The sequence below is a fragment of the Chiloscyllium punctatum genome, chromosome 25 (genome assembly GCF_047496795.1).
Source record: "Chiloscyllium punctatum isolate Juve2018m chromosome 25, sChiPun1.3, whole genome shotgun sequence".
Classification (NCBI taxonomy): Eukaryota; Metazoa; Chordata; class Chondrichthyes; order Orectolobiformes; family Hemiscylliidae; genus Chiloscyllium; species Chiloscyllium punctatum.
Window position 1 is genome coordinate 38,682,374 of NC_092763.1, and position 26,308 is coordinate 38,708,681.

The window sequence follows — 26,308 nt, forward strand, 5'->3', positions numbered from 1 at the left end:
AAACGCCATACCAGAATTGCTATGTTCTTTGCCCCCTCGATTTTTATAAATTCCATATCATCCTGTAAAATAGGTAGTATAGTAATTTCCGACCATGCTGCTGTACATATGGAAATCAAGGTGAGGAACAATGAGACATCCCCCCGACATTAGCGTATGGACCCCTTCCTGATGAAAGACAGTAAATTTGTAAAGTACTTCTCTCAAGAATTTAAAACTTTTTTAGAAATTAATTTAGGTACGGCTAGCAACCCATAAATGATGTGGGAGACCATCAAAGCTTATGTGCGAGGTTTGATCATCTCCTACTCAGCGACCCAGAAAAAATTAAAGGGAGAACAACAGCATCTGCTTGAAGCTCGCTTAAAAGCAGCTGAAACTGCATACGCTGATAGACCTTCTATTATTAAATTGCAAAGGATTATGGCCCTTGGCACAGTTCTAAACACTACGCTTACCCAAACGACTAAGCAGGAAATATTATTTGCAAAACAAAGGTTATATGAATTTGGCGACAAACCGGGTAGATACTTAGCATTTCTTGCAAAGAAAAAAAAAAGGCCCCTCAAACTATCACGTCTATCAAGGAAAGTACGGGTATTTTGACTCATGATTAGAAAAAGATTAACGCAATCTTTAGAAAATTTTATTCTGATTTATATAGATCGCAGGATTGTGAAGACAGGACTAGGAGGATGCAATCATTTTTTTAAAATTTGACCTTTCTGGGCCTAACTCTGGAACTGGTATCGGTCTTAAATGCTCCCCTAACAGTCCAAGAAATACTTGATGCAATCAGGCAACTTCAGAGCGGTAAGGCACTTGGCCCAGATGGTTTTCAAGCTGAATTCTATAAAGAATTTACAGGAATATTGGCTGGTCCATTTATGGACATGTATAACTACTCATACAATCAGGGCTGTCTCCCGCCTTCGCTGAAAGAGGCAAAAGGAAAGGACCCAGAAGATTGTGCGTCATACAGACCAGTATCCTTGCTAAATGTAGATTTTAAAATCCTTTCTAAAACATTAGCATTGAGACTAGAAAGGGTACTGCCACATATCATAAAGGAGGATCAGATGGGGTTTATTAAGGGCCGTAGATCATCCAATAATATTAGAAGGGTTTTGAATATGATTCAAGCCTGCCATCAGGAAAAGATACCAGGAGTAGTAGTCTCATTAGACGCGGAAAAGGCATTCGATAGGGTTGAATGGTCATATTTGTTTTACACATTGGAAAGCTTTGGCATTGGACAGGTGTTTACCAAATGGGTCTCAACATTGTATAGTGATCCCAAAGCAGTTGTGGTTACCAATGGATTAGGCTCGGATAGCTTCAGTGTGGGTAGGGGCTGCCTTCAGGGATGTCCGCTCTCGCCATTGTTATTTACGCTAATAATTGAGCCACTAGCAGAAGCTATACGGGCTGATCCTAATATAACGGCCCTGAGGATTGGTACAGGTAAACATAAAATTACCCTGTATGCAGATGATGTTCTCCTATTCCTCAGTAATCCTCTGATGCCTGTACCTCGCTTAATCCAAGTTATTAATACATTTAGCGCATTCTCAGGCTATAAAATTAATTTCACAAAATCGGAGGCTATGCCAATGGGTGGCCTTGCTATGATACCCCACTTAGTGGATGGATCCCATTTCCCCTTTCGTTGGTCCCTGGAGGGTTTCTTATATTTAGGCATTTTTATTACCCCAGTATTTGGTCAGTTATACAAGGCTAACTTTGTGCATTTACTGGAAAGGATAAGGGAGGACCTTCAGCGATGGGGAGACCTTCCAATTTCCTGGCTAGGTAGAATAGCACTAATTAAAATGAATGTCCTGCCCCGTCTCCTATACCCATGAGAATGCTTCTGGTGATGCTGCCAAGGCTGGCACTACGTAAATTATATGGCTGGTTGGGTTCCTTTATCTGGAATCATAGATGGCCCCTCATTAAGCTGAAGAAGCTACAGCTTCCACAGGCAAGGGGAGGAGTGGACTTCCCAGATTTTAGGAAATATCAGTTAAGTTCCTTATTAAGTTACATAGCTGATTGGGTCTTGTTTGATCCACAATCAATCTGGCTGGACATCGAGGCTTCTCAAGTAAAATGCCCACTTATTAACCTTTTATTTTCAGACAAGAGGAAAATCATTACGGATTACTGTAAAAACCCTATAATGCTAAATACAATTAAAGCTTGGAATATAATGCAGCAAAATGAGGGCAACTCACATAAAACATCCCCCTATGCGCCGATAGTGGGAGCATGGGGATTCCAACTGGGGTTTACAGATGCCACTTTTAAACTCTGGAAATCCAGGGGTATCTCATGTCTAGGGGACCTATTTAAAGATGGGGTCCTGATGTCTTTTGAACAGCTGCGTCAGAAATTCGGATTACCTAATAAAGACCTCTATTGATACTTCCAAATTCTAGACTGTATACAGAAGAAGACTGTGTTATTAGATAGTCTTTATAAATCAGATAGAGAATGTAGAGTACTACGACCAATGGGGGTATCCTCCATCAGTAACCATTTATCATTTACTACATGATGAAGTATGATAATGGGAGATATGGACAATCTGCTTAAAACATGGGATCAGGAATTGGGGCTAGAAATCTATAGAAACGTGGAATGACGTTTGGGAAAACGCCAGAAGAATCACCATCTGTAACAGAACTCAGGCTATCCAGCTGAAGATACTTCATCGGGCCCATAGAGCACCGGATCCATTGGCAAAATTTAAGGCAGGGGCATCTCCAATGTGTCCCAAATGTAAAATAGAGGTGGGCACTCTTGTACATTGCCTATGGACCTGTCATAAGATCCGTAGATACTGTGCCCTGACAGAAATTTTAGGAACGGAAATTAAAGTGGGCCCCGTATCTCTCCTTTTGGGCTTTTCAAACTTATCCTCCCTGGACATGCATGGGAAGAGACTATTTTCTATTCTCTCTTTCTGTGCAAGGAAAAATGTTTTGGTAAACTGGGTGGCTGAGGGCCCCCCTGGACTTTCAAATTGGCACAGATTAATTATGGAATGTATTCCCCTTGACTTCCTTACAAATATGGTGCACCGAAAGACCGAATTATTTTATAAAATATGGCAGCCCTTCTTGAATTCTATGAATACAGATATTTCGGCTATCCTAACAAGGGCTTTTATTTAATTGAGATTACGAACCTGGCTGATCTGGGGCCCCTTGGGAGAGGAATCCCACATGAATATGGGTTTTGTTACATTTGATGTTAACACATTCCGAGCATGTATCTCACGACCCAATTTCTATGTTATCTGCTTTTTTTTTTCTCTTTCTCTTATTTGAATAATGTAAGAGACTTAAATATACACTCTGGTTAGTTGTAGGTTAGATTAGTAGTTAGTTGAGTTTTGTTTATTTTTCTCGGTATTTTTCTTTTGTTAAATTTTGGTTATTATATATTTAAGATTTAATTGTATATCAATGTTTGTACTTGAGTTTTGTTTATTTTTGTAAACTTGTAAAAATGTTAAATTTCTAATAAAAATATCTATTAAAAAAAGATAAGCAGGTAATGTTTCCTATCTTCCCAACTCACTGCTGTTATTCTCGACCTACGACTGCCCACCCTGCTGATCAACAGCAGGTATCTCTAGCGAGTTTTTGTTACAACTGATGGTCATCTTACCCCTCTGAGATTCAGCTGAAGGCAGCCATGGTGCCACAAATCCTAATCTTGAGTCACAATAATTCCGAAAAGCACACATTACCCTCTCGGCACAATAACTTTCAATAACTCTTTCTCTGTGGGTGGTAAGAATGTAACTATAACCACTGAGTATTTGTTGATGTCCTTTGCCTAATTTTTAATGATGTTCATGAATTGTCTTTCATTCCTTTTGCCTTGGGTTTTTAAATACCATGTAAGTGACGAGAGTTACACGCACTATGCCTGAGTTAAACCCTGAAGTCAACATGTCTAAGGCATGTCCAGATGTGCTGATACTAATTTAACCAATTTAATTACTCTTCAGTGTTAAACTTCCCCTTTTAAATATTAATACAAAAAAGCAAATATTAATATCTCACCTGTAGATTAATTCTGTCTAATAATTCTTGCAGAGTCTTTGGTTTGGGCCGTTTGTTCTTGGTGAATAACTTTGATTTCCTAGGTTGTTCCACTTCATTTGGTAGAACATTGACGTAGATAAATTTAAAGGATCCTACTTTGTTTTTGAGCATGCCAGTCCATGTTCCTACTGGTGGTTTCTCAATAATGTCTATGATATCTCCTTTCTGTTAGTAAAGAGAAAATAGGTTAAATAATTGAAAACCCAAAGATCATGTGTACCATTTCAGAATCTTGCAATTGATGTCTATTGTTTCCTCATCTATGAACCTATGACTGTGTAAATGATAATGTTTCTACCCTTCCTTTTGTCTTTGTGATTCTGCATTATTATCAAAACAGTCAAATACAATTTAGAACCTTGAAATTGTTCTGGTTAGGTGGCCTTCTATTTCTGTGCATCAGAAAGGCACACAGTAGCAAACAATGATATGCTAGACAGTTGCAGGGAGGAGACACGTGCTCTAAATGTTTTGAGCTATTAGATTAAAATTGTGAATTTTTCAAAAATGTTTCTTAATTCATCATTTCAGAACAGCACTTGCCTTTACTGCATTTGTCAGCTGCTAATCCCTGGGTTGTGGGACTTCTTGAAGGATTGAAAAATACCTCTATCAAGAAATCAAGTCCATGACACTTTGAAGTACTTTCCCAGATAAGGTGGTAACATCAATTATGAGCAGAGGGGCAACAAAGTAACCATTGCACTGTGAACTTGTGCTGCAGTAGCTGAGTTTTGACAACCCTGTGGATTTAGTATTTTCCCTTACTATTTTACCCTACTTCACCCACACTCTCTTGTCCCTACTAAACTCATCAAAGCAAGTGCAAGTCCAGTATTTGGTCATTAGTGACCCTTCTGTTGCTGATTCTAGATAATGAATCACAGAAACGTAGAGTATAATGCAAGACTCAGACATTTGGTCCTTTTGCACTTGCTCTGCTCTTCAGTATGAACATGATTGATCATCCAGCTCAATATCATGAGCCCACTTTCACCCTAATCCCTTAATCCCTTTAGCCCTAAGAAATAAATCAAACTTCTAAGTCAGCTCTTGTTGTCAAGACGTGCTTCTAAGTAATTGCTTGATGCATTCTTCCAAAGATCACTTTTAATTCTTACTATTTCCAATTCTGTCTTTACGCATTACCTTTTACAAAGTCTGTTTGTCACTATGCCATCAATTGCTTTGAGTCAGCCATTAAGAGGTGTGTCACACTGCGCTGACAAGATCCATGTCTATTTTGCATCTCCAACTTATGGTACTGTATAACCCTGATGTAATCCTTTTAGTTAGGAGAACATTAGCTCAGTGTATTAGTGCCCTAAGCAAAGTATGTTATTCTTGAAGATGTGGTTCTGCATATTGCAATATGAATATCAGAATGTTCCCAGCTGTATCTGCCCTCATCAACCTTGACAAAGTTGGTTAGGAAAGCTAGCAAGGCAATGAATAACATATTAACTAGAATGTACATCTGGGACATGAAAGACCACGATACAACTGCCTAGGGAAGGGTGAAAGGACATTGGGTTTGCCAAGAGGAAAGGAGCCTTGATGAGCCTATCTAAGAGTAACCTCATATTTCAAGTACCAGCAGAATGGTTTTTGCTGCTGTTGTGCTGCGTGACACTGCTGCCATTATTGTCAATTAAACATTATTCTGATTATAATGGTGCATAATAAAAAGCAAGAGCAGAGAAGTAAATCTATTTTTATTCTTTGTGACATTGGCTCCCAAGATTTGAGCTTTTTCAAATTACTTTTCACATTGTCTGTTATGTTTCACATTATTTGTGTAAGCAATTAGTAAGGCATTGACTACATAGCAGCAGGATTAATCAATTGTGCTGGATACAACCTTTGCGTTATTTTTATTTAGCCCAGAGACATTGATGTATTCTCCTGCATTATGATTTTAGTGTGTATTGACATCCTGGACATTGAGCTACACAGAGAAGCAGATAAGTTGCAGTTTTACCTTGAGTTTTAAGGACTCAACATCATATGGACTTGGGGTGAAATCCGTATGGACTCTGGCCCGACCGCAGAATGGTCCAAGGTAAGGAGGAGGTGGGTTGTCCAACTGCACACTGTCCCTGTTGCAGGATTCAGAGTCTGGGGTGCAAGGCTCGCCACCTGTTTCAGAAGCATACATTTCAATCTTGTATCAACACAATACAAATCAATGACAAAAGAATTGTTATTTGTCTGCCTCCAATCGTTCTTATCAGTTAATGAAAGTCTCTACAAATGCATTTAGTGGGTCGTAATCAAAATGTTTTGAGGAAAAAGCACTATGTAATGCTGGCTTGCAGCACAGGCCTGTCAGTAATTCTGCCATGTAGAAGTGGGTACTGCGGATGCTGGAGATTAGGCTCAAGATTAGGGTGGTGCTGGAAAAGCACAGCAGGTCAGGCGGCATCTGAGGAGCAGGAAAATCGACGTTTCGGGCAAAAGCCTAATTCAGCCATTCCCGTTCAACATCCATCCAAGAGCAAGATGATGGACAGGGCAAGGAATCAGATGTTGCCCTTTGAGGACAAGAAAATGATCACAAAACATTGGTCTGGATTCTTGGGGCCACAGGATGATTAGATGCCAAGCTGTCTGCGCCATAATTGTCCTACTGAAGTTAACTACAACCACTGATTTAATGCAAGTACAGATTAACAGGGCAATTCTGACAAAATGTGTTATTCTCTGCTGGTACAGAATGTACTTGAACCCATTCTCATCCTCCAGAACTCATCGCAACCATTCTTTTCAATGATTGCTAGAACTTGCTTTCTTTTTCAGTTTCACATTACTATTAGGAAACAGTATTTCTTCAGTGAAGTGCAACGAGATTTAATTTCCTGACAAACAGATCAGACTACCAACAAGTAGTTTGAGGGATAGAGTGTTATATTTCAGTTAGAAGAAAGTGAGGACTGCGGATGCTGGAGATCAGAGTCAAGAGCATGGTGCTGGAAAAGCACAGCAGGTCAGGCAGCATCTGAGGAGCAGAAGAGTCTAAGTTTCAAGCTAAGGCCTTCCTGATGAAGGGCTTTTGCCCAAAACATCGACTCTCCTGCTCCTCAGTTGCTGCCTGACCTGCTGTGCTTTTCCAGCACCATGCTCTTGACTATTACATTTCAGTGTTAAGATTATCTACAAATCTAGTAATTAATGTAAGATGATTTAAAACTTCACACAGAATGCTTCTATTTTTTGTTGCTTTTACCAGCTTCTGAAAGATGGTGAAATTTTAATGCAACATCAACCAGCCCTGAACTGAAAGAGGGTTGCATCTTATTCTGTATCATTACGGGGAGCCAATCTCATGGTGTGCTCTATAATCTCACCACAGTGGTAGCTAAATTCCAGGTCAACAGTGAGCATGCTTGCTTTGCCACTGATTTGCAAATTCCAGGCCATTAGAATAAGGAAGGTGCACCAGACAAGCTATATAGCACCGACTTATTCTGCCATTTTTCAAAAATACCATGGAATGGTTGTGGTACAGAAAGTCCATTCAGTTTGTAATGTCTACGCCAGCTCCCTGCAAAAGCAATTCACTTAGTGCCACTTTTTCTTTGCCTTTTCCTCAGTTCTGCACTACTTTTTCTCATTGGCAAACAATCCAATTCCTATTTGAAAGCCATCATTAAATCTGCCTCCACCACACTAACATTGGGTACTGAATCCTAACCATTCGCTGAGTGGAACAGCTTTTCCACCTATTCCTGCCTACAATTGATAGTTTGCTTCTAGTTCATTCTACCAAAAGGAACAGTGTCTTTCACCTACTTTGTCCATGGAGAAATGCATTTGTCCCTAGTGTACTTGTCATGGTCATGTGACCTTTGCCTTGCCGAAGTGTTTTCACTTTCAGAGTGTGTGCAACTGATGTCACATTTCCATAGCAAATTTTTATTAATTCACTAGTTGGGTGTGGGCATTGCTGACTGGCACAGATTATTCATCACTTGTTGTGGGGGGAGAGCCATGCACCCTGTAGATCAGACAGACTGCACTAGTTGGCAAACAGAAGATAAAACTAATCAATTGCAGGTTCTGCCTCCCTCTCCCTCTACAGAATTTTCAGAGCAGCTGCAAGTAACAATTGGGAAATGGTGTTCTAGGAGGAAAATTGCTAGGACCACTGTCATTCACCGTTTGCATCAATTTTGTTTGCGTTAGCTGCCATTCTGTGATTTTGGAACGACAAGACCCTGTTTCTGTGCAGTCATTGCACCATTTCTACAGCCTTTCACTGTAGTTTTTGGCAATCATTAAAGTATATTAACATGATACAATCTAGTTCCTACCCACCCCCACCCCCACCTTGTGATTTTCAACATTACCATGGATTCTCATCTTCATCCTTATCTTAAACAGGACAGTGCTGGCTTCTCTAAAATATCCACATAACTTTAACCATTCTTGTGAATCTTTTCTGCACCATTTCCCTCTCATGCCTTCAGGTGCTTGGTTGCAAGCTGGCTTTCTTTTTGTTGTGTATTATCAAGTCTAGAGCCATGCAATGGTCTGAGTGGGATGTCAAAACTGCAGAGAAAAATGCTGCTAGCAGAATCTGCTCAGCAATTTTACTGCAGACTCTCTCCTGGTTGGCCACCTGTCACCCTGCTGTCTATTTATGAGCTGGCAACTCTAAAATCTCAGCAGTGCCAGTTGGAGGAGTAATCACTACGCTGGAGCTTGGGTCTACAACGGATAGTGAATTTTCAAGAAGTTATATGGGATCAAACCTCAGAGAAGAAAGACCTTTGAGAAGTTTGCAACAAAAACAAATTGCTGGAGCGACTCAGCAGGTCTTGCAGCAGTGTTAATGGCAAGTAACACTCATACTACACAAAGACCAGGCAATGGCCATCTTCAGTAAGAGTCAATTTAACCATTGCCCCTTAACCTTCAGCAGTGTTACCATCACAGAAACTCTCACTCTCACCATCCTGATGTTATTGTTGACTATAAACTCAACTGGAGTTGCCATATAAATACAATAGTAACAACAGTAGGTCAGAGGCTCGAAATACCATGGTGAGTAACTCATCTCCTGACTCCCCAGAGCCTATCTACCATCTACAAGGCACAAGTTAGGAACATAATGGAATACTCCCCACCTGCCTGGATGGGTGCATCTCCCATAACATTGAAGAGGCTTGACACCATCCAGGCCAATGCAGGCTTGATTAGCACCACGTCCACAAGCATCCACTCCATCTAGCTCTAATAGTGTTCAGAACAGTATAAACCTATTACAAGATGCACTGCAGAAATTCACCAAAGATCCTTAGACAGCACCCTCTAAAACCTCAACCACTACCACCTAGAAGGACAGGGGCAGCAGATGCATGGGAATGCCACCACTTGCAATGCCACTCAACAGCCTGACTTAGAAATATATTGCTGTTCCTTCACTATTACTGAGTCAAAGTCCTGGAATTCCCTCCCCAGCAGCGTTGTGGGTCATCCTACAGCATATGAATTGCAGCAGTTCAAAAAGATAGCTTATCTGTCAAAGGCAACTAGGAATGGCTAATAATTGACAGCCAGTCAGCAATGCCCAAATCCAACAAGTGAATTAATAAAAAAGTTAATTAAAAATGTGTCCTCTGCAGATGGTGAGAAGAAATCTGTCTCCATTACTATTCTGATGATGCCAATTTCTGACATGACAGCCTCTTACCTCAACAGAGGAATTCCCCAAAATTGTGGTTGACAGGGCCTTCTACCATTTCAATTCATCTTCCACATTTCTCCTCTCACCCCTCCTCTCCTTCCCAGGTTCCAGTTTGTCCTCACTTTCCACCCCACTACTCCCACATTCCAAGGATAATCCTCTGCCATTCCTGCTACATTCAGCAGGATGCCATCACCACTGCTGGGACCATTTCCTCTGTGACACCTTGGTCCAACACTCCCTCACTCCTAATACTTCCTCACTCTCCCATCGCACCTTCTAATTCAATCCCAGGAGGTGTAACACTTGCCCATTCCCCTCCTCCCTCTTTACTATCCAGCACCACCTAGGTGAAGCAATGCTTCACATGTACCTCTTTCAATTTGGTCTATTATGTTAACCACTTTACATTTCAATCTCCTTTATGTTGAGAGATCAAATGAAGATTGGGTAACTGTTTTCTGGAACACCTCCATTCTGTCCATAGCAATAACCTGCTCCCCCACCACCCCCCCATTAACTTGCTGTTTCGATAAATTACCATGCTCTGATGGGCCAACCGCAATGTTCCAACAAAGCATAACATAAGCTCAAAGACTAATAGCTCATTTTACACTTAGACACTTTAGTCTTGAGATTTCAGTATTGAATTCATTAAATTCAGAAACTGACTACATTATATCTGTTCCCCATTTTTCATACATTCTTGCCCTCCTCCCCGCCGCTCCCCCGCACCCCCCACCCCACCACAGTCATGTTATGTTTGTGTCTTGCTTATTTTGCACCAGATCCGAAGAACTGATTCTCTCCCATTCACATCTTCATTTATACTCATTTTACATCATTTTCTTTCTCCCTGTTAACACTGACTTTCACCTTTGCACCAGGCCTTTATATCATCTGTCCTCTTGCTCCTTCTCTGCCTCTGTCAAAATGATTTTTAAAAATCTGTTTTCCAACACATTTCCATTCTGAAGAAGAATCATACCAGATTCAGTATTAACTGTTTCTTTTTTCCCAAATGCTGCCAGACCTGTTCTTCTCCAACATTTTCTGTTTTGCTCCTTCAGAGTGGATCCCCTTAATTTAATTTGAGTCCCTACAATTTTACTAGTTGCTGTCTCCTGGGTTATTGTTAAGATTCATTCCAATGTCTTTAAGTCATAGACATACGGATATAAATACAAATAAATAATTTATTTCCTTACGAGAGACATAGAACAGAAAGTTACAGGGGTGGGGACAATTTATACACCCACAGCCTCTCAAAGCTGGAAGTTAACTCATCCAGTGGATGCCTGCCAAGAAGTCAAATGTGCAGTGGGTGGGTTACATTGGCTAATTTTGCTTCCTATCTGTGTGCATGAAAATGTGGGAGACGTGACATATAGGTTCACGTAAATCGTCACTTCAGTCACACACTTCTTATATTGCGAGATATTGAGTCGGAGCATCTTGCAATTAAGATGTGCAGACTACTTAGAGGAGTTTATTTTGGAACTGCCATATCTGACAGTTTTGAAGGCAAGACCCTAAACTTACATTGAAGAAAAATCTTTGAAGAAAAATCAAAATATAATCAAATTTATAATTTAAAAAAATCAAATTTAACAATTCAAAACTTCAATTCTTATCATTTATAGTGTCACAGAATGTACTTTAGAATCAACTCTCCTGATGTTTACATGCAGTAGGCCAGGATCTCCTCTCATGTAAATGTTTGAGGGTAGTAAGGTTATCACATCTTCCTGAGACCGCTTGTTTGTTATTAATGTGATTGAATCTCAACAATTTATCATATTTTGAAACAGATAAAGAACATCGGCAACTTATAATTTCAAACAAATTTTTAAAGTGTTATGGAAAAGCTTAGGATCAATTGAGGTCGGTCTTACAATTATTAATTTGATATTGGACCTTGATCATACATATGAAACATTTGTTTGCTTCCATTTAAAATTATTAACAATTTCTAATGTCTTTGTCTTAAGAGCAAATTGCAATTTTCATTTTTGACTCCGTTTTAGGAAAGTTAGGTTCAGTGATTTTTTCAGTATAGCATCCTTTCTAAACAACAGTCCAATATGACTTGAAAGAAATATTCATAAATCTCTTTCACACAATTCTACAGTTCCCAGTCTGTGGTCTGTACGTTTTACTGCTGTTACTTACTGCTCGAAGCCTGTCTGCTGAGTGGACTGTTGAGATTCTCTTCTGACTCACTGGGTGAGTGTGAGGTACTATCCCCAAGTCGCAGATACATAAGCTCATCAGGTGTCATTGGAGACATGGGGCTTTCTTCACCACTTTCATTCTGAAGGAGAAAATGAGACAAAGATCAACAAATAAACCATACCTTATATTTGAATACTTTTTGAATGATATTATTGATTTGTTATTTTGTGATCAAATTTACAACCCATTGTTGCCTATAACTAACTCTTAATTTTACCTAATTGTTTTGCCTCTGCCTGCTATCCTGAACTCCACTACAATTGTTGATCACTTTTTGTTTGCAGAACTTTCTGAAATATTTAAATCCTCCTTTAAGTGGCTTCAACCTATGTTCCTTTCATCCATCGAACTTCACCATCAAGTACTACAGCAGAGAAAGTCAGCAATGATCGGCCTAACTGTTATCAGTTTAGGCTGTTTTTATACAGTCAGAGTCATCGAGATGTACACACAGAAACAAACCCTTTGGTCCAACTTGTCCATGCTGGCCAGATATCCCAGCCCAATATAGTCCCACCTGCCAGCACCTGGCCCTTATCCCTCCAAACCTTCCTATTCATATACCCATCCAGATGTCTTTTGAATGTTGCAATTGTACCAGCCTCCACCGCTTCCTCTGGCAGCCCAGGCACCACCCTCTGCATGAAAAAATTACTCCTTAGGTCTCTTTTATGTCTTTCCCCTCTCACCTTAACCTATGCCCTCTAGTTCTGAAGTCCCCCAGCCCAGGGAAAAGACCTTTGTCTATTTACCCTATCCATGCCCCTCTTGATTTTATAAACCTTTATAAGGTCACCCCTTAGCCTCTGATGCTCCAAGGAAAATAGCCCCAGCCTGTTCAACCTCTCCCTATAGCTCAAATCCTCCAACCCTGGCAACATCCTTGTAAATCTTTTCTGAACCCTTTCAAATTTCACAACATCTTTCTGATAGGAAGGAGACCAAAACTGCACGCAATATTCCAACAGTGGCCTAACCAATGTCCTGTACAGCCGCAACATGATCTCCCAACACCTATACTCAATACTCTGACCAATAAAGGAAAGCATACCAAACGCCACCTTCACTATCCTATCTACCTGTGACTCTACTTTCAAGGAGCTATGAGCTTGCTCTCCAATGTCTCTTTGTTCTTGAAAAGATCAGAAGGTTGTAGAAGTGGATTATGGGTAATTAAAATGCAATATTGTTGAGTTTAATCAACTCCTAAGTGAAAGTCATCTTTGAAGTAATGTGCCTTTTAGCTGGCATTAGGTCTTTTTACATTTACAGAAGTCTAATCATAAGCATTATATTAAGTGCTGTAGACGATGCCATTTAAGGCAACTCCATCTTTTTGTCATTGAAAAATCGTGATTGTGCCTATATTGGCATACAAGTCTATCAGCAAACCAACACCTCAACTTTTCTTTAAAGTGTACCAGATGTGCAAGAGGAGTCAACCTCAATTTTTCACCTCAGAATTCAATGTTTAACTTATTTTCATAACTCAGCATGTAGCATCATGTAAGCAATATGGGCCAAGTTGCCAAAATGATGCAAGGGTTTTTAAGACAAGCCAACACAACACTAACTATGCATAGTGAACAGAAATGGCAGAAAGAATGAAGAGTGAGTTAATAGTCAGACAGTCAGAGGTCTCTAGCACAGGAAAAGGCTCTTCAGCCCATCAAGTCTGCACCAGTCAAAAGTATTTACCTACCTGTTCTAATCCATTTTCTAAGAATTGTTTCATAGACCTGTGATAGTGTAAACTTCAGAACATTAACAACTGCTTATGGATTGAAAGATTCAGCAATAACTTTCTGAAATAAATTGTTAAGGGGCAAGGACAAACTGTTATAAAAGAATTAAAAGCAACATGGTAATTAGTGATCCCTGGGAAGGAGTCAAAGCAACACAAACCAACTGTTTCCTGGGAGAGGGGAGGTAACACTCCTTAACATACTGCCTCATGACAAATGGGCATTTAAGACTGCCTGCAGAAAGAATGTCATGAAGTAAAGGCCTTAATTTCAGTAAGCGTGTCGTCAAACAGACAGTTAATGATGAATATAATAATTTCAGAGGAGTAGTCAATATTTTGAATGAAAGAACATAAATGATCATCAATCATGTCATATCACAAACTTGAAAGAAAGAAGATTGAATTAGAATTCAACTCCAGGATTCTTCAGCATAAGAACTTTGAATACAAGGATCAATACAAGGATCAAACCTAAGCCATATTCAGAGACAGACTCTTTATTGGAATCATAGTTTTTGTCAGGTAAGAGCTAATTTGGGTTGTGAGGCTTAACTTTGTTTATTTGAGGGGTCTTATTTGGTTGCTACTTGCAATAAGGTTTAAATTCTTTCATTATTTGATTTTCTGTGTAATTTCTTAAGAAATATACAACTTTAAGGTCACTTGTAGTAATTTACCCACAACAGCCTTGCATGCCTTGGCATTGCAAGTGTATGAGCTGAAAATGTGTTGCTGGAAAAACGCAGCAGGCCAGGCAGCATCCAAGGAGCAGGAGAATCGACATTTCGGGCATGAGCCCTTCTTCAGGAATGGACTCCAGCATCTGCAGTCCTCACTTTCTCCACTGCAAGTGTATGCCTAACTGCTTATTAAATCTTATGAGGGTTTTTGCCTGTACCATCTTTACAGACAGTGAGCTAAGGGATTAATGGACATACACACGAAAGTCTGTCTGATCCTTGGTGCTTCCCAGGGTCCAAACATTCATCATGTATTTGCTTGCCTTGTTTGTCCTGCCCAGGTGCATTACCACACATTTATCTGGATTGAATTCAACTTATCACATCAGCCCATCTGACCTCATTAAATTTGTTGCTGCAAGAGCATTTGGCTTTTATGAAAACTAGTGCAGCAATGGAAGATTAGGGACATTATCTTAAGCACAGATACCAAGATGAAATGTACCATACAACGAGGACCAGTGTGTGGCCTGATTTTGAGAAGCATGCATCTGAATCGCTCCTTGAAAGTTGACAGGATGGTTACATCATCACCAAAAGTTCCATCAATATATGTGCATTTAAGTGAGGTAAATCCAATCTTAGTCCAGCAAAGATTTCAGATCAAACAGCTAGTTGGTGAGGTCATTTTATAGACTGGAAATGCCTTGTATTGCAGCAAAGATCAGCTTTGCTCAGAGAGTATAAAAAGGCCTCACTGCCAACATTTCTAGATTGCAGTGATTCTTCATCAAAAGTAGCAAAAACAGGGATAATCATTGTCACCTTGAATTTTGATATGCCTAGTAATCAAACCGTGAAGTGGAAACGTTCAAAACAATTTTTATTTCCTGTGGGTTTTTCAGAAGAGAAGATTCATGTGTTACTAGTCTGTATGGCCTCAGAATGAAAATAAATTTCCAAATATAAATCCTCATTGAAACTCAAGTGAGTGTAACACATGTTCAAAATCAGTGAGTTTTCATTTTTGTCCATGATCATGGTAGAATAGATGAGAATTAAGTGAAATTGAGGACCAGTATTGTAACGGTTGAAATGTTTCTCTCCTTCTTATGCTCTCTTGCTGCCTTGCTCTCTCTGTCACCCCACTCATGCATCGATCATAATATGAATTAATTGCTTTACCTAGTTCCTGATACAAGCAACCATATTCTTTCCCTATCAGACATCAGATAGATAGATAGATAGATTCATCAAACAGGTTTCTTTAATAAATATTAGAATGAAGATTTGTTACAAATCAAAACTAATTGAATAAAATTGAAAAACTGGTCACAGAGTTTGTAATATGAAAATATCAATGTTTACCCATTTCAATACCCAAAACATAGATGGCTAAAGGAGACAGAAATTATTTCTCTCTGCAAGTGTCCACATTGAAGGAAGAATAACATTTGGGGCCAATAATGATTAGTTCTCGAAGGACAAATTGAATAATATTCAGGTGGCTGTCAATTGGGCATTCTGGAACATGTGGGCAGATTATAGACATGTGCACTTTCTGTTCCATTAATCCAGAATCTGGTTTCCAGCATCTGCAGTCATTGTTTTTACCTTATAGACATGTGCAGTTGACTGTGGAGTCCTGGCAGATGTAGGTTGCTCAGGAAACATAGAATTAAGAAATCTTCTGGATGCTCTTCATGAGGACAGGTCTAATAATAGATTCACCACAAGAGTGTTTTGGAAACATGAAAGAGTTGAACTGGATAGGTATCCTTAACAGGCTTTTTCAGCAACAATCTACAAGCAAAATACTCTTCAAACACGACAACCATAGAACCCAAGCTGATGATTTCTACATTATCTGAAGTCATGTCAATTCCCTGAAGTGTCTTTTTAAAAACAAAAACAAGGTTCAATGCGATCTTTAATTGATACTCTTCTAAAATAAATCAAGTATTTCTACAGAACTTGTAATTAATCAATTTTTCCATAATCCTTCAAATTTCAATTCCAAAGAAACTATGCCTTATAATAATATTATATGGCATAGTCATCCAGGTGGCCACACAGAGTCTAAAGTTTTGGTGTGGCACATGTTCAGATCCCAGAAGGTTAGTGGATACATGTATGGAGTAAGGGCTTCCAATGTATGGGTTGGAGCCCAAGTGCAGCCACAAGCTCACAGGCAGCAATGGCTGCCTTGTAGCACTGCTCACTCACACAAGCTCTTACAGATCTACTGCCCCTTGCCCTCAACGATCATCCCACAACCTGACACCTCTTTGACAGTTCACCCAGAGGAATTGTGACAATTTTCAAACCTCATAATGGGATCATGGTGGAAAAATACGTGGGAAGCACTGGTTTAACATCTAATGTTCAACATTTGGATGTGTGCCTCAACGAGTCATTTGAGAATCAAATTTGTGCTTCATAGAGTGGTGAGCAGTTGATCAAGAAAAATCCCTCACAAAGTGTGGAAATATGTATGCTGCCTGTTGGATATTATGCGTGCTTTTGTCATTAAATTATGGGGTGCCATTAATGCATAAAGTATCATCACATAATTGAAAAACTGCAGAATAATCTGTTCATCTTCTCCAGATGTTTTCTTGTGGGGGATGATACTGAAACTCAGAATCAAATCTGAACCAGAGTGGGATCCTTGCTGGTAATGCTGTAACCAAAGTCACTAAGATTGTATCTGATGATAATAGTGTTAGATGCCAAAAACTAAATATGATGGTTTTTAAAATATTTTCATTGTGGTTAAAGCAATGCTTGTAGAAGCAATTCCTTCTTTAAAAAATAGGTCATGTTGATCTAATTTGAATTATGGGTGTATATCACAGAACTTCAATTTTCGCACGAAATGGACCAATCAGCTGAATTGCGGCTGCTTCTGACATAATACTGCTAAGTACACAGTCATTTGGGGCAAGATTGGAAACAGTACTTAAAGGCACTAGCACCTCATTTCCACAGGTTGGTGATAGTGCTTTTATAGACTTGAAAATCATTCCATTATCTTCCTATTAATCAGTCATTGAGAAAATTCAGTTCCTGGATATTGCTCAGAATAATCCAATTAAAAACTTCAGAAGTCAACTAAATTGACAGCTGTAGCATTAGCATTTCTGATTCAATAAAAATGGCCACTATATGTGCAGTGTTCCCTAAAGTAGCAAGGCTTGTTTAAGATAGATGTGAGGTATCAGACACTTCCAATGAGATCTATGCACATCAATAAAAACTATATTGGCAGGCAGGACGTTCCATGCCCTTACCACTTTCTGAGTGAAGAACCTGCCTCTAACATCGGTCTTAAATCTATCACCCCTCAATTTGCAGCTCTGCCCCCTCATACAAACAGATGTCTGAATCTTAGTATGCATGAATATTGTCACTTGTTTGAAATTCTGTTGTCTATTAACCAGATCGTCTCACATTTTTTTTTAAAAGGCTGTGCTTGTTGCCATTGTAACTGCAGGGGATGCACTCACCATCCAGGCAGTCCCAGTGCCCTATCGCTGCCAGAGAGGTTGCAGCTGGTTCTTGCATCAAGGATATATGATGATCAGTGACTCAGCATGATATTAACAAGTGCAGAACAAATAAAAATGTTGTTACTTTTTAAACATTACTCTGTTGTGCAGTGTCTTAAATGTTGTGCTGTCTTTGCCAGCTTAATGTCTGGCCCAGGACTGTAGTTCTGACAGAACCACTTACACTGCAACAGTAATTTGCAGCTCATTGGCCCAAGGGTTACAATATACAATTCGGGAACTTCATTGATTCAGATGCAAGGTGTTGCAAATTCATACCTCAAATGAATGCAACTGTGTTATCATTTAACTATCATGCTGTGGTGGGCCAAAGAGCCTCCTTCACTTCACAAAGTTTCTACGGAAAGAATCACAACACAAAAAAGAGCTTTTGTGCTGACAATGTGAACCCTGAAGTAGCTCTTACCCGGTCTTCTGCCAAAGCTTTCACCATCATTCGACCAGTTTTCCTATTCATAGTTCGTGAAATAACTGCTCGCCATTTCTTTCCGAGTCTGTTTCCAGATTTGGGGGTTTCTTCTGTGTTAGGCTCCTTAGTGTCAGTCATTCCCACCTGTAAGTAAATCCATGCCTGGTCAACTGGCTGTGGTTCTATTCTAATATTACAAATAAGCAAATTACATTAAATTACGTTTTCTACATTTTTAACAAGACATTAAACTATTTAGTTTCAAATAGATTATCATCCTTTTAAAACGGAGTCAAATTTATTTCATGTGAAAGTTAATTTGTTCATGATTAATGTCACATAAACCATTTTGCATCTATGAATATTTCCATTAGAGAGAACATTTGTATTATATGATAACTCCTGTCAGCAACATCACAGAAACTCACTTGTAAAAGTTTTCTAGTTATGAAAATATTTATTATAAAAACGGTGTATTCAACTAATAAAATGATCTGGATTGTGAATGGGCTTAAATCCTTCCTTTTGCTGTGTATAGAAAATGCAGGAAGAGAGACAAGATAAAAAAGTGAGGTGAAGGACAAAGCAAGTCTGCTGTACCTGAAATATTCAAGAGAATCTACCTTCTATTTTGTTAACATAAAATCACAAGTTACAATCTTTAACAGAATCATTCACAGGACTTACATTTTCATTAAAATTGAGTTCTTGTTCAGTAACCAATGGTGATGATGGAGGCTTTGAGCGTTCAAAGTGCTTGAAGCTGCTTGATCTTTGTAGAGAGAGCTGTTAAAGAAAATTTCTGAACTTTAGAGAACCAGTGGCATTTTCACCTTGATTCAATAAACATAGCATCAATAAATATTGCATAGTCAAAGTTATCGTAAGTATGAATACACATGTAACTAGTTGATGCAATTACGGTCAAGGTTTTTCTTAACCCTTGAGTTTAATTTAACATTGCTCCAACATTATACTCCTAATGGCCAGTTTATTCTCATTCTCTCACCTTATGCTATGTTAAGTCCCAAACATGTCCACTTGCCTGCCATCAGCCCACTGGAAAACTGATGCCTTACCGTTGGTATTCCTGCCACATCGCTTGGTAATTTACATTCTTAGCATTTTAATCCCACCTCAATTGTTGATGAACATAGAAAACATATGTTTCAAACAAATATTTTGAAACATCAACCCAATAAACAATTGGTCTGAAGTAGTCATGGGCTACCAGCTTATAGGAAATTCTTGTCTCCTATTGCAGTAGAATATCAACCTTAAATTGACTCATGTCCCTACTAAAATAGAAATGTTTTAGCTAGATATTGAACTGTAGTGTGCCTGTATTCCAAGGTGAAAATTAAGAGAACTATGATCTTTGATTATTTGGTAGAAATAAACAAGTAATCACTGAAGTTTATTAGCAAGATACTCTTAACTGTCTGTTGTTGACATCTGTACAGTGGCATGTGTTGATTTAAGATGTGAGTGTAAAGTGTTCCTTGTGATTGGTAAACACATTATTGTTCCATAAGCACATGTTGGTGTCAGTCTTACTTATGCCATTTTGTGAAAGGTGGCATGTTAAAGCCTCATTTTGAGATGTCAACAATACCTATTCAAGTAGCACCTTCAACATAACAAAATGTTGCAAGCACTTTACAGGAAAATTATCAAACAACATTTGACACTTGAGCATGTGAGACACATGAGGGCATTTGACCAAAGACTTGATCATAGAGGTAGGTTTTATGCACCGTCTGATAGTTGGAAAAAAGGGGAGAAGAAGCAGAGAGATTTAGAAAGGAAACTTGTTGATGAGAACTTAGATTCCAGTGAAAGAGGAACTAAAATCACATATTTACAGGAGGCCAGAATCTGTCGGTGCAGATATCTTAGAGGGTCACTGGGCTCAAAACATTAACTCTGCATTCTCTCCACAGATGTTGCCAGACCTACTGAGTTTCTCTATCAATTTCTCTTTTTGTTATCTGTGAGGTCAAATGGTTGGAGAAAATTCAGAATAAATGGGGATGAATCCATGGAAGGGGTTGAAAATAAGGATGGGAATTTTGAAGTTGAAGCATTACCTAACTGGAGACGGGATACAAGTCGGTAAGCACAATGACAAATGTGTTGGGAATTGTGAATTGGTGGTGAGTTAGGTCATTTTAGCAGAATTTTGATGACCACTCATTTGCAGATGGTACAATGTGGGATGTTTTGAGTACTTTAGAATAGTCAGGTTTGGAAAGTAACTGAGTCATTCATGAGAATTTCAGCAGCAGAGAAGCAGAGACAGAGTCAACAATGTTACAAGGTGGAAATAAGTAGCCTTTACGATGTAAGGCTAAGGGTCAAATAGGCCATGATGTCTTGTAAACAGTTATATTCAGTCTCAGACAGTTGTGAAAAAGAAGAATGGTGTTAATGGCTAGGACAGAAGGCAATGCTTTGAATCTTGAATTTGTTTAGTTGGGGGAGCTTTTTACTCATCCAGTACTGAGTGTCAACAAACTATACAAGAATTTCAAAGTGGGGGTTTTGGTGTTGGACTAGGATGAACAAAGTCAGAAGTCACACGACACCAGGTTATAGTCCAACAGGTTTATTCAAAATCACAAGCTTTCAGAGCGCTGCTCCTTTGTCAGGTGAAGCCAGACAATGGAAGTTTCAGAGATGTGATGCTGCGGTGGAGCTGAATATTGGAACAAAGATGTGAAAACATGTGGATTGTTTTCCAGTGATTTTGCTGAGGGGCAGCATATATATGGGAAATAAGAAGGAGGCATTCTTGGAGTAACCATATGTGAATGGGGAGGGAATCTAAATTATTCTATGGTAATAATTAGATTGAGTAGAATGGAACCATGCAAATGTAGTTCCAGCAGCCATTCAACTGGTGAAGAAGTGTTAGGGGGAGATGTGGTGAGCCATATCAAGGGCAGTAGACACACTGAGGAGGATGAGAGGGCTAGTTTACTTTTGTCATGGCCACGTAAACTTTTGAAATATTGGCACCAAAACTACACACAGTACTCAAGGTGTGGTCTCACCAGTGCCCTTAACTGTGTAACAAGACTGCTCTATTTTTAAATGCCAATCCCTGAGCAATAAAAGCTAATGTTCCATTTGCTTTCTTTATTTTTTACTGTATCAGCATGTTAATTTTTTGTGTTTCATGTGCAAGAACACCCAGATCCCTCGAGGTGACAAGTTTTTGGACTCTTTCTCAATTTAAACCGTCTTTTGATTCTTAAGGAATTGTTCTAAATAGAAGGTCTAGTAAAAAGCCAAGTTGCTGTTATTATTCTATTTCAATAATAACAGCTGGGCATGTTTATAAAGTGAAAATGCTGAAAATTATTTGACAATTTAAACAAGTGCTTCATGGTTTTTCCCTGTGCCATATATTCAAATTCTGTTTTTTATTATTTACCAATTATTCTGACTATACACCACTTCTTTCATTTTATTATTAAGCTTTCCAGATGAGGTCTTTGATTCTTGCTGAAGCACAGCTTCACAAGTATCAGTAATCTGTGGTATTTTCCTCAAGTGGACTGCTTTCATATACAAACTTCAGCAATCATCATCATTGGCTATTCAAATATGGGGCAACATTACATTGCAGCCTGATGTTGTTGACACCCAATATCCATACTTGGTACTTTCCAGCAGATGTCATCACACAAAGATCATGACCTTGGCTGATATCCCAAGCCTGAGGTTAACTGGAAATCCCTAAATGTTTCCTGGTTGCAAGAAACCAAATCCAGCTCAGATTGCTATTTATGTTTGGTACTTAATGGGTTTGTGCAGTTAAGTTCATACTAGCAAATTAATAACAATTAAGAAATGGATTCAGAACGGTGTGCTCAAACAGTGTCTTAACAATTCTTCTGTTAGTACTCAAACTTTTGCAATGTTTGTATTTCTAAATACATCTCAGTTTAAGTGCCATACATAATTTGAAAATAAATGCTCATTCAAATTATTTAAATTATATGTGAATAGTAAAATAAACCAATTCGATTGTGCTTGGTTTAACGATAGGCATATTGCTACATAACGTGTCGAAAGTGGAATTTGTTATTGGAGTGGCAGTGGGGCAACATTACTCAGTCTATCTCTACCTCCCACAATCTTTGATCCTACTTATTGTTAGATATTTTAATTGATATAAAGATTTTCACTACTTGTAGAAGGCACCAGCCAATACTAAAATATTTTCAAAATATGTAAAGACATAGGAGGAGTTAAATTGGAGAATGTTGGCAGTTGGAAGATGAGTCCACACCTCTGCTTATGATATTGCAAAATCCATCTAGTAGGTTTTCTGCCACCATCCTCTCTCTTAGTAAAGATTGACATGACCTGTTTGGTCTAATGTGGTACAGAAAAATCAGCTGCTAATGAAAGGAGGCTCCTGTATTAAACAGGTACACTTTATTGAATGTTAGCAATCAGCTACAAATTAAATTTGTGTGATAGATATTGTTACTGAGACACTCCTCAGTATTTACCCTTTCAGAGCCATTTATCCTTATAGAACATTGATGTGCCATGAGATTTAGGGGTTAGATGGGAGAGAGTGCATTTTAAGTCAGGAGTTAGTTGGGAAGTTTTGCAGTGAGAGTTGGCGGTTATGTTTAAGGGAGTGTAAAATAAGATTTGGGTTTAGAGGTACAGTAGCCATGAGTTTGGAAGGTGCTGCCTATGGACCAAAGTACAGGAGTAATTCTGTAAATCATAATGAAAGTGAGAATCACTTATCAAAGCCACAAACAGCAGGATTCATATAGTGAAGATACAATAATGGCTGGAAACCTAAATTTCATCAATGAAGGATGGGAGTTCTGCACTTTAACTGTGAAAATCCTCTATAAAAGCCACAAAACACAGGAAAACACATCTAGTACAGCAACAAAGAGCCACAGATGGAATTGCTGTTACTATAAAATAGAAACATTTTAATCAAACAAAATATATAATCATATTTGGAAGACATGGCATCAGGAACAATACTGCTAGTAAGATATAATTTCAGAGATCAGACAAAAAGAACAGTGAATTGGACAATTTGAAGAAAGCAATTTCTGAAAGATAGAATAACTTCCAAAATAGATATTAAATCAATGCGGAACACGTTAATACATTTTTATACACAATTGGGAGTATTGGGAGCTAATAGTGTTGAAGCTCACTGAGGGGCAAAATGAACAACAAATACTTTTGAATAGAAATCAAAAGCTTTTGACAAAATATTTAACTGCCGAACTAATAAAATTCTTGACAGAGCAATACTTAAGAGTTTAGCCCAGAGCAGAATCAATGGACAGTTTCATTGATGACCTCGACAGATTAGTAGAGAAATGTGACTATGTTGACTTAAGGCAGAATTCATAGGATGGGAATTGGTGATGCGTTAATCTGATTTATAACAGTCCTAAGAAGACCTAACTGCAATGAAAGCCATTGAGATGGTGAGTGAAGTAGAAGTCTGCAAGTATCACAGATCAATTTTAAGAGGAGAAAATCAACATGGCACAGAATATCAGCAGAGCCATTTAAATTCTCAAGGTACAAAATGAGAAATGATACATGAACAACTGATACTGTGTGTAGGACAGGTACCAGACCCGAAACATCCCTGTCAGCATCATCAGCAAAGAAACTTCACAGACACAGACAGGATCTAGCTATTAAAACTGAATGCTTTATTTGTCATGTTATAGGTCACTTACAGAAACTGCAGAACTGGTATCTAATTTCACAAAGGCACGATATTAGATAGTTATCCACATAAAGAGGTCAAATAAATGGGAGAGTGTACAGTAGAAGAGCAACCAAAAGTGTTCCTAAGGGAAATAAGGTGATTTCAGGCCCTACATTTTGGCAAGCTGATACATATGTCAAGGGTTATCCCACAAATTTCAAATTAGACAGTATTGTCTCTATATTACCAGGCAGTGAACCATACCTAAGAAAGCACTGAATATAATCAACAACAATGCAATTTAATAGTCGAGGAAGTGAAACGTTTAAATTAAGCAACTGTCCAAAATTGAGGTTCTAAATAGTAGAAAACCTATATGTATACAGTACACTTCATAATCAGATTTTTCATTCTTGTATAGGAGGTCATGTTCAAACTTGTTCAAATGGCAGAACGTGACAAAAATCATGCCAAGACAGATATAATCATCAAATAGCAGAACTCAGGAAGCAAACATGTTTCACTAATAGTGCAGTCACTGAGAGTGAATAAGCAACTTCAAATAAATCAATATGCCAAAATAAACAATTAATCCCTTTCAGCACAAAATCTACAGGGCAGATAGAGGATAAAAATCTGATGACACAGATTAAAGATGAAGTGCATAGAACTCCATGGAAGCCACCATTGAGAAGGGGTGATCAATGCTCAATGATTCTAGATGCTGTTTCAGTAGGGAAGATGTCCTTTATGAATGAAATCCAAGAGATTAAATGTCTTTCAGTATAAAGGGACCTCAAGACTATCAGAAAGGGAATCAAAGACAAGAGTGTTCCACTCAGCAAATGACCAGTTTTCCAAAACAAAAACAGAAATTGCTGGAGACACTCAGTAAGTCTGGAAGCACCTGTGGAGAGAAAGCAGAGTTAATGTTTTGGATTAGATGCTGCTGGACCTGCAGAGTTTTCCAGAAAATTCAATTTTGGTTTCTGATTTCCAACATCTGCAGTTCTTTTTTTAAAGCCAGTTTCTTGCAAAGTCAGAGGCTTGATGCAGATATATTTTATAGTATGAGGGGCAAAAGGCTGGGGTGTATGGATTGGGGAACATGTGGTATATGAATCTGAAAGCTTTGAAAAGATTAATACTGAAGCATGACATAAACACAACACTCTCTGAAGATGTCAGATGGACTTCTGGGCAGAACAGCTTAAGATCTCAAAGGAATGAGATCTAACATTTGGTTCAGTTCAAAGTCTCTTTAAAAATGCCTCACATACCAATATAACCTGTAAAAATTGATAACATGCAACATACCATGTCGAACGACACTTCTAGTTGAACAAGGAAGTGTACGTTCTTTACTATATTATGCAGACACTGTTGCCTCTTACCCTTAAAATGGATTGTCGCAGCAACTTTTCATTATGTACAGTCACACAGTAGAGTGAGCTGGCCTGTCCATATAACAGGGGGTTACAAGGAAAGGCAGTTGGAAAAGGAAGGCTAGGCAACAGGAGAGCAGTGGGAGCTACAGCTGGGGAGGGAGAGGGAGAGAGAGAGAAAAGAAGAACAGAAGCAAATGCTTAGGCAGCAGGAAGAACATATAATGACTAGTGGGATTGGGGTAAAACAACAGAAGAGAAGATTGAAACTTAGGACATGGGGAGAAAGAGAATTTTTTTTAATATAAGATTTAGATTTTTATTGTCACATGTATAGAAGTACAAAAGTAAAGTGAAAAGTGTGTAATGATGCCACACAAGGTGCCATCTTAGGTACAAGTTCTTAGGTACAGAATCATAAGAAGAAGGTAGAAAAAAAGAACAAAGTTAAAAGTTAAACATTACAGTAACTCTTACTATTACGTAGGAAAATAAAGAAATAAAGCTAATAGTCAAACATTACAGTCTTTCGAAAATGCTTAGGGGCTTGATCTCTTCCTCTTTGTCATGTTTTCCCAACACAGTCTATCCCAGGAATCCCACACTGGGCCTACCACACCACTGCTCAAGCAACTGCCACTCCTGTCAATCCACCTAGGATATCGATTTGGGCCTACACACTGCGGCAGCTGACTGACACTGACTGCAGCAGCCATCCTGCCTTTGAAAACCAATGCTGCTACCACTGCCT

At 38.7% G+C, this 26,308-nt stretch overlaps 1 protein-coding gene across 1 annotated transcript in view; it reads right to left on the reverse strand.

The window, feature by feature from the left end:
• The window catches only part of sash3 (SAM and SH3 domain containing 3), a 70,405-nt gene that overhangs the window by 7,934 nt on the left and 36,163 nt on the right, over positions 1-26,308 (reverse strand). Inside the window, exons 2-6 of the mRNA XM_072595072.1 lie at positions 19,141-19,239; positions 18,451-18,597; positions 11,983-12,124; positions 6,103-6,260; positions 4,080-4,286 (exon numbers count right to left, since the gene is read on the reverse strand). Coding sequence (XP_072451173.1) covers positions 4,080-4,286; positions 6,103-6,260; positions 11,983-12,124; positions 18,451-18,597; positions 19,141-19,239 — 753 coding nt within the window. The remainder of the gene's footprint in view (positions 1-4,079; positions 4,287-6,102; positions 6,261-11,982; positions 12,125-18,450; positions 18,598-19,140; positions 19,240-26,308) is intronic.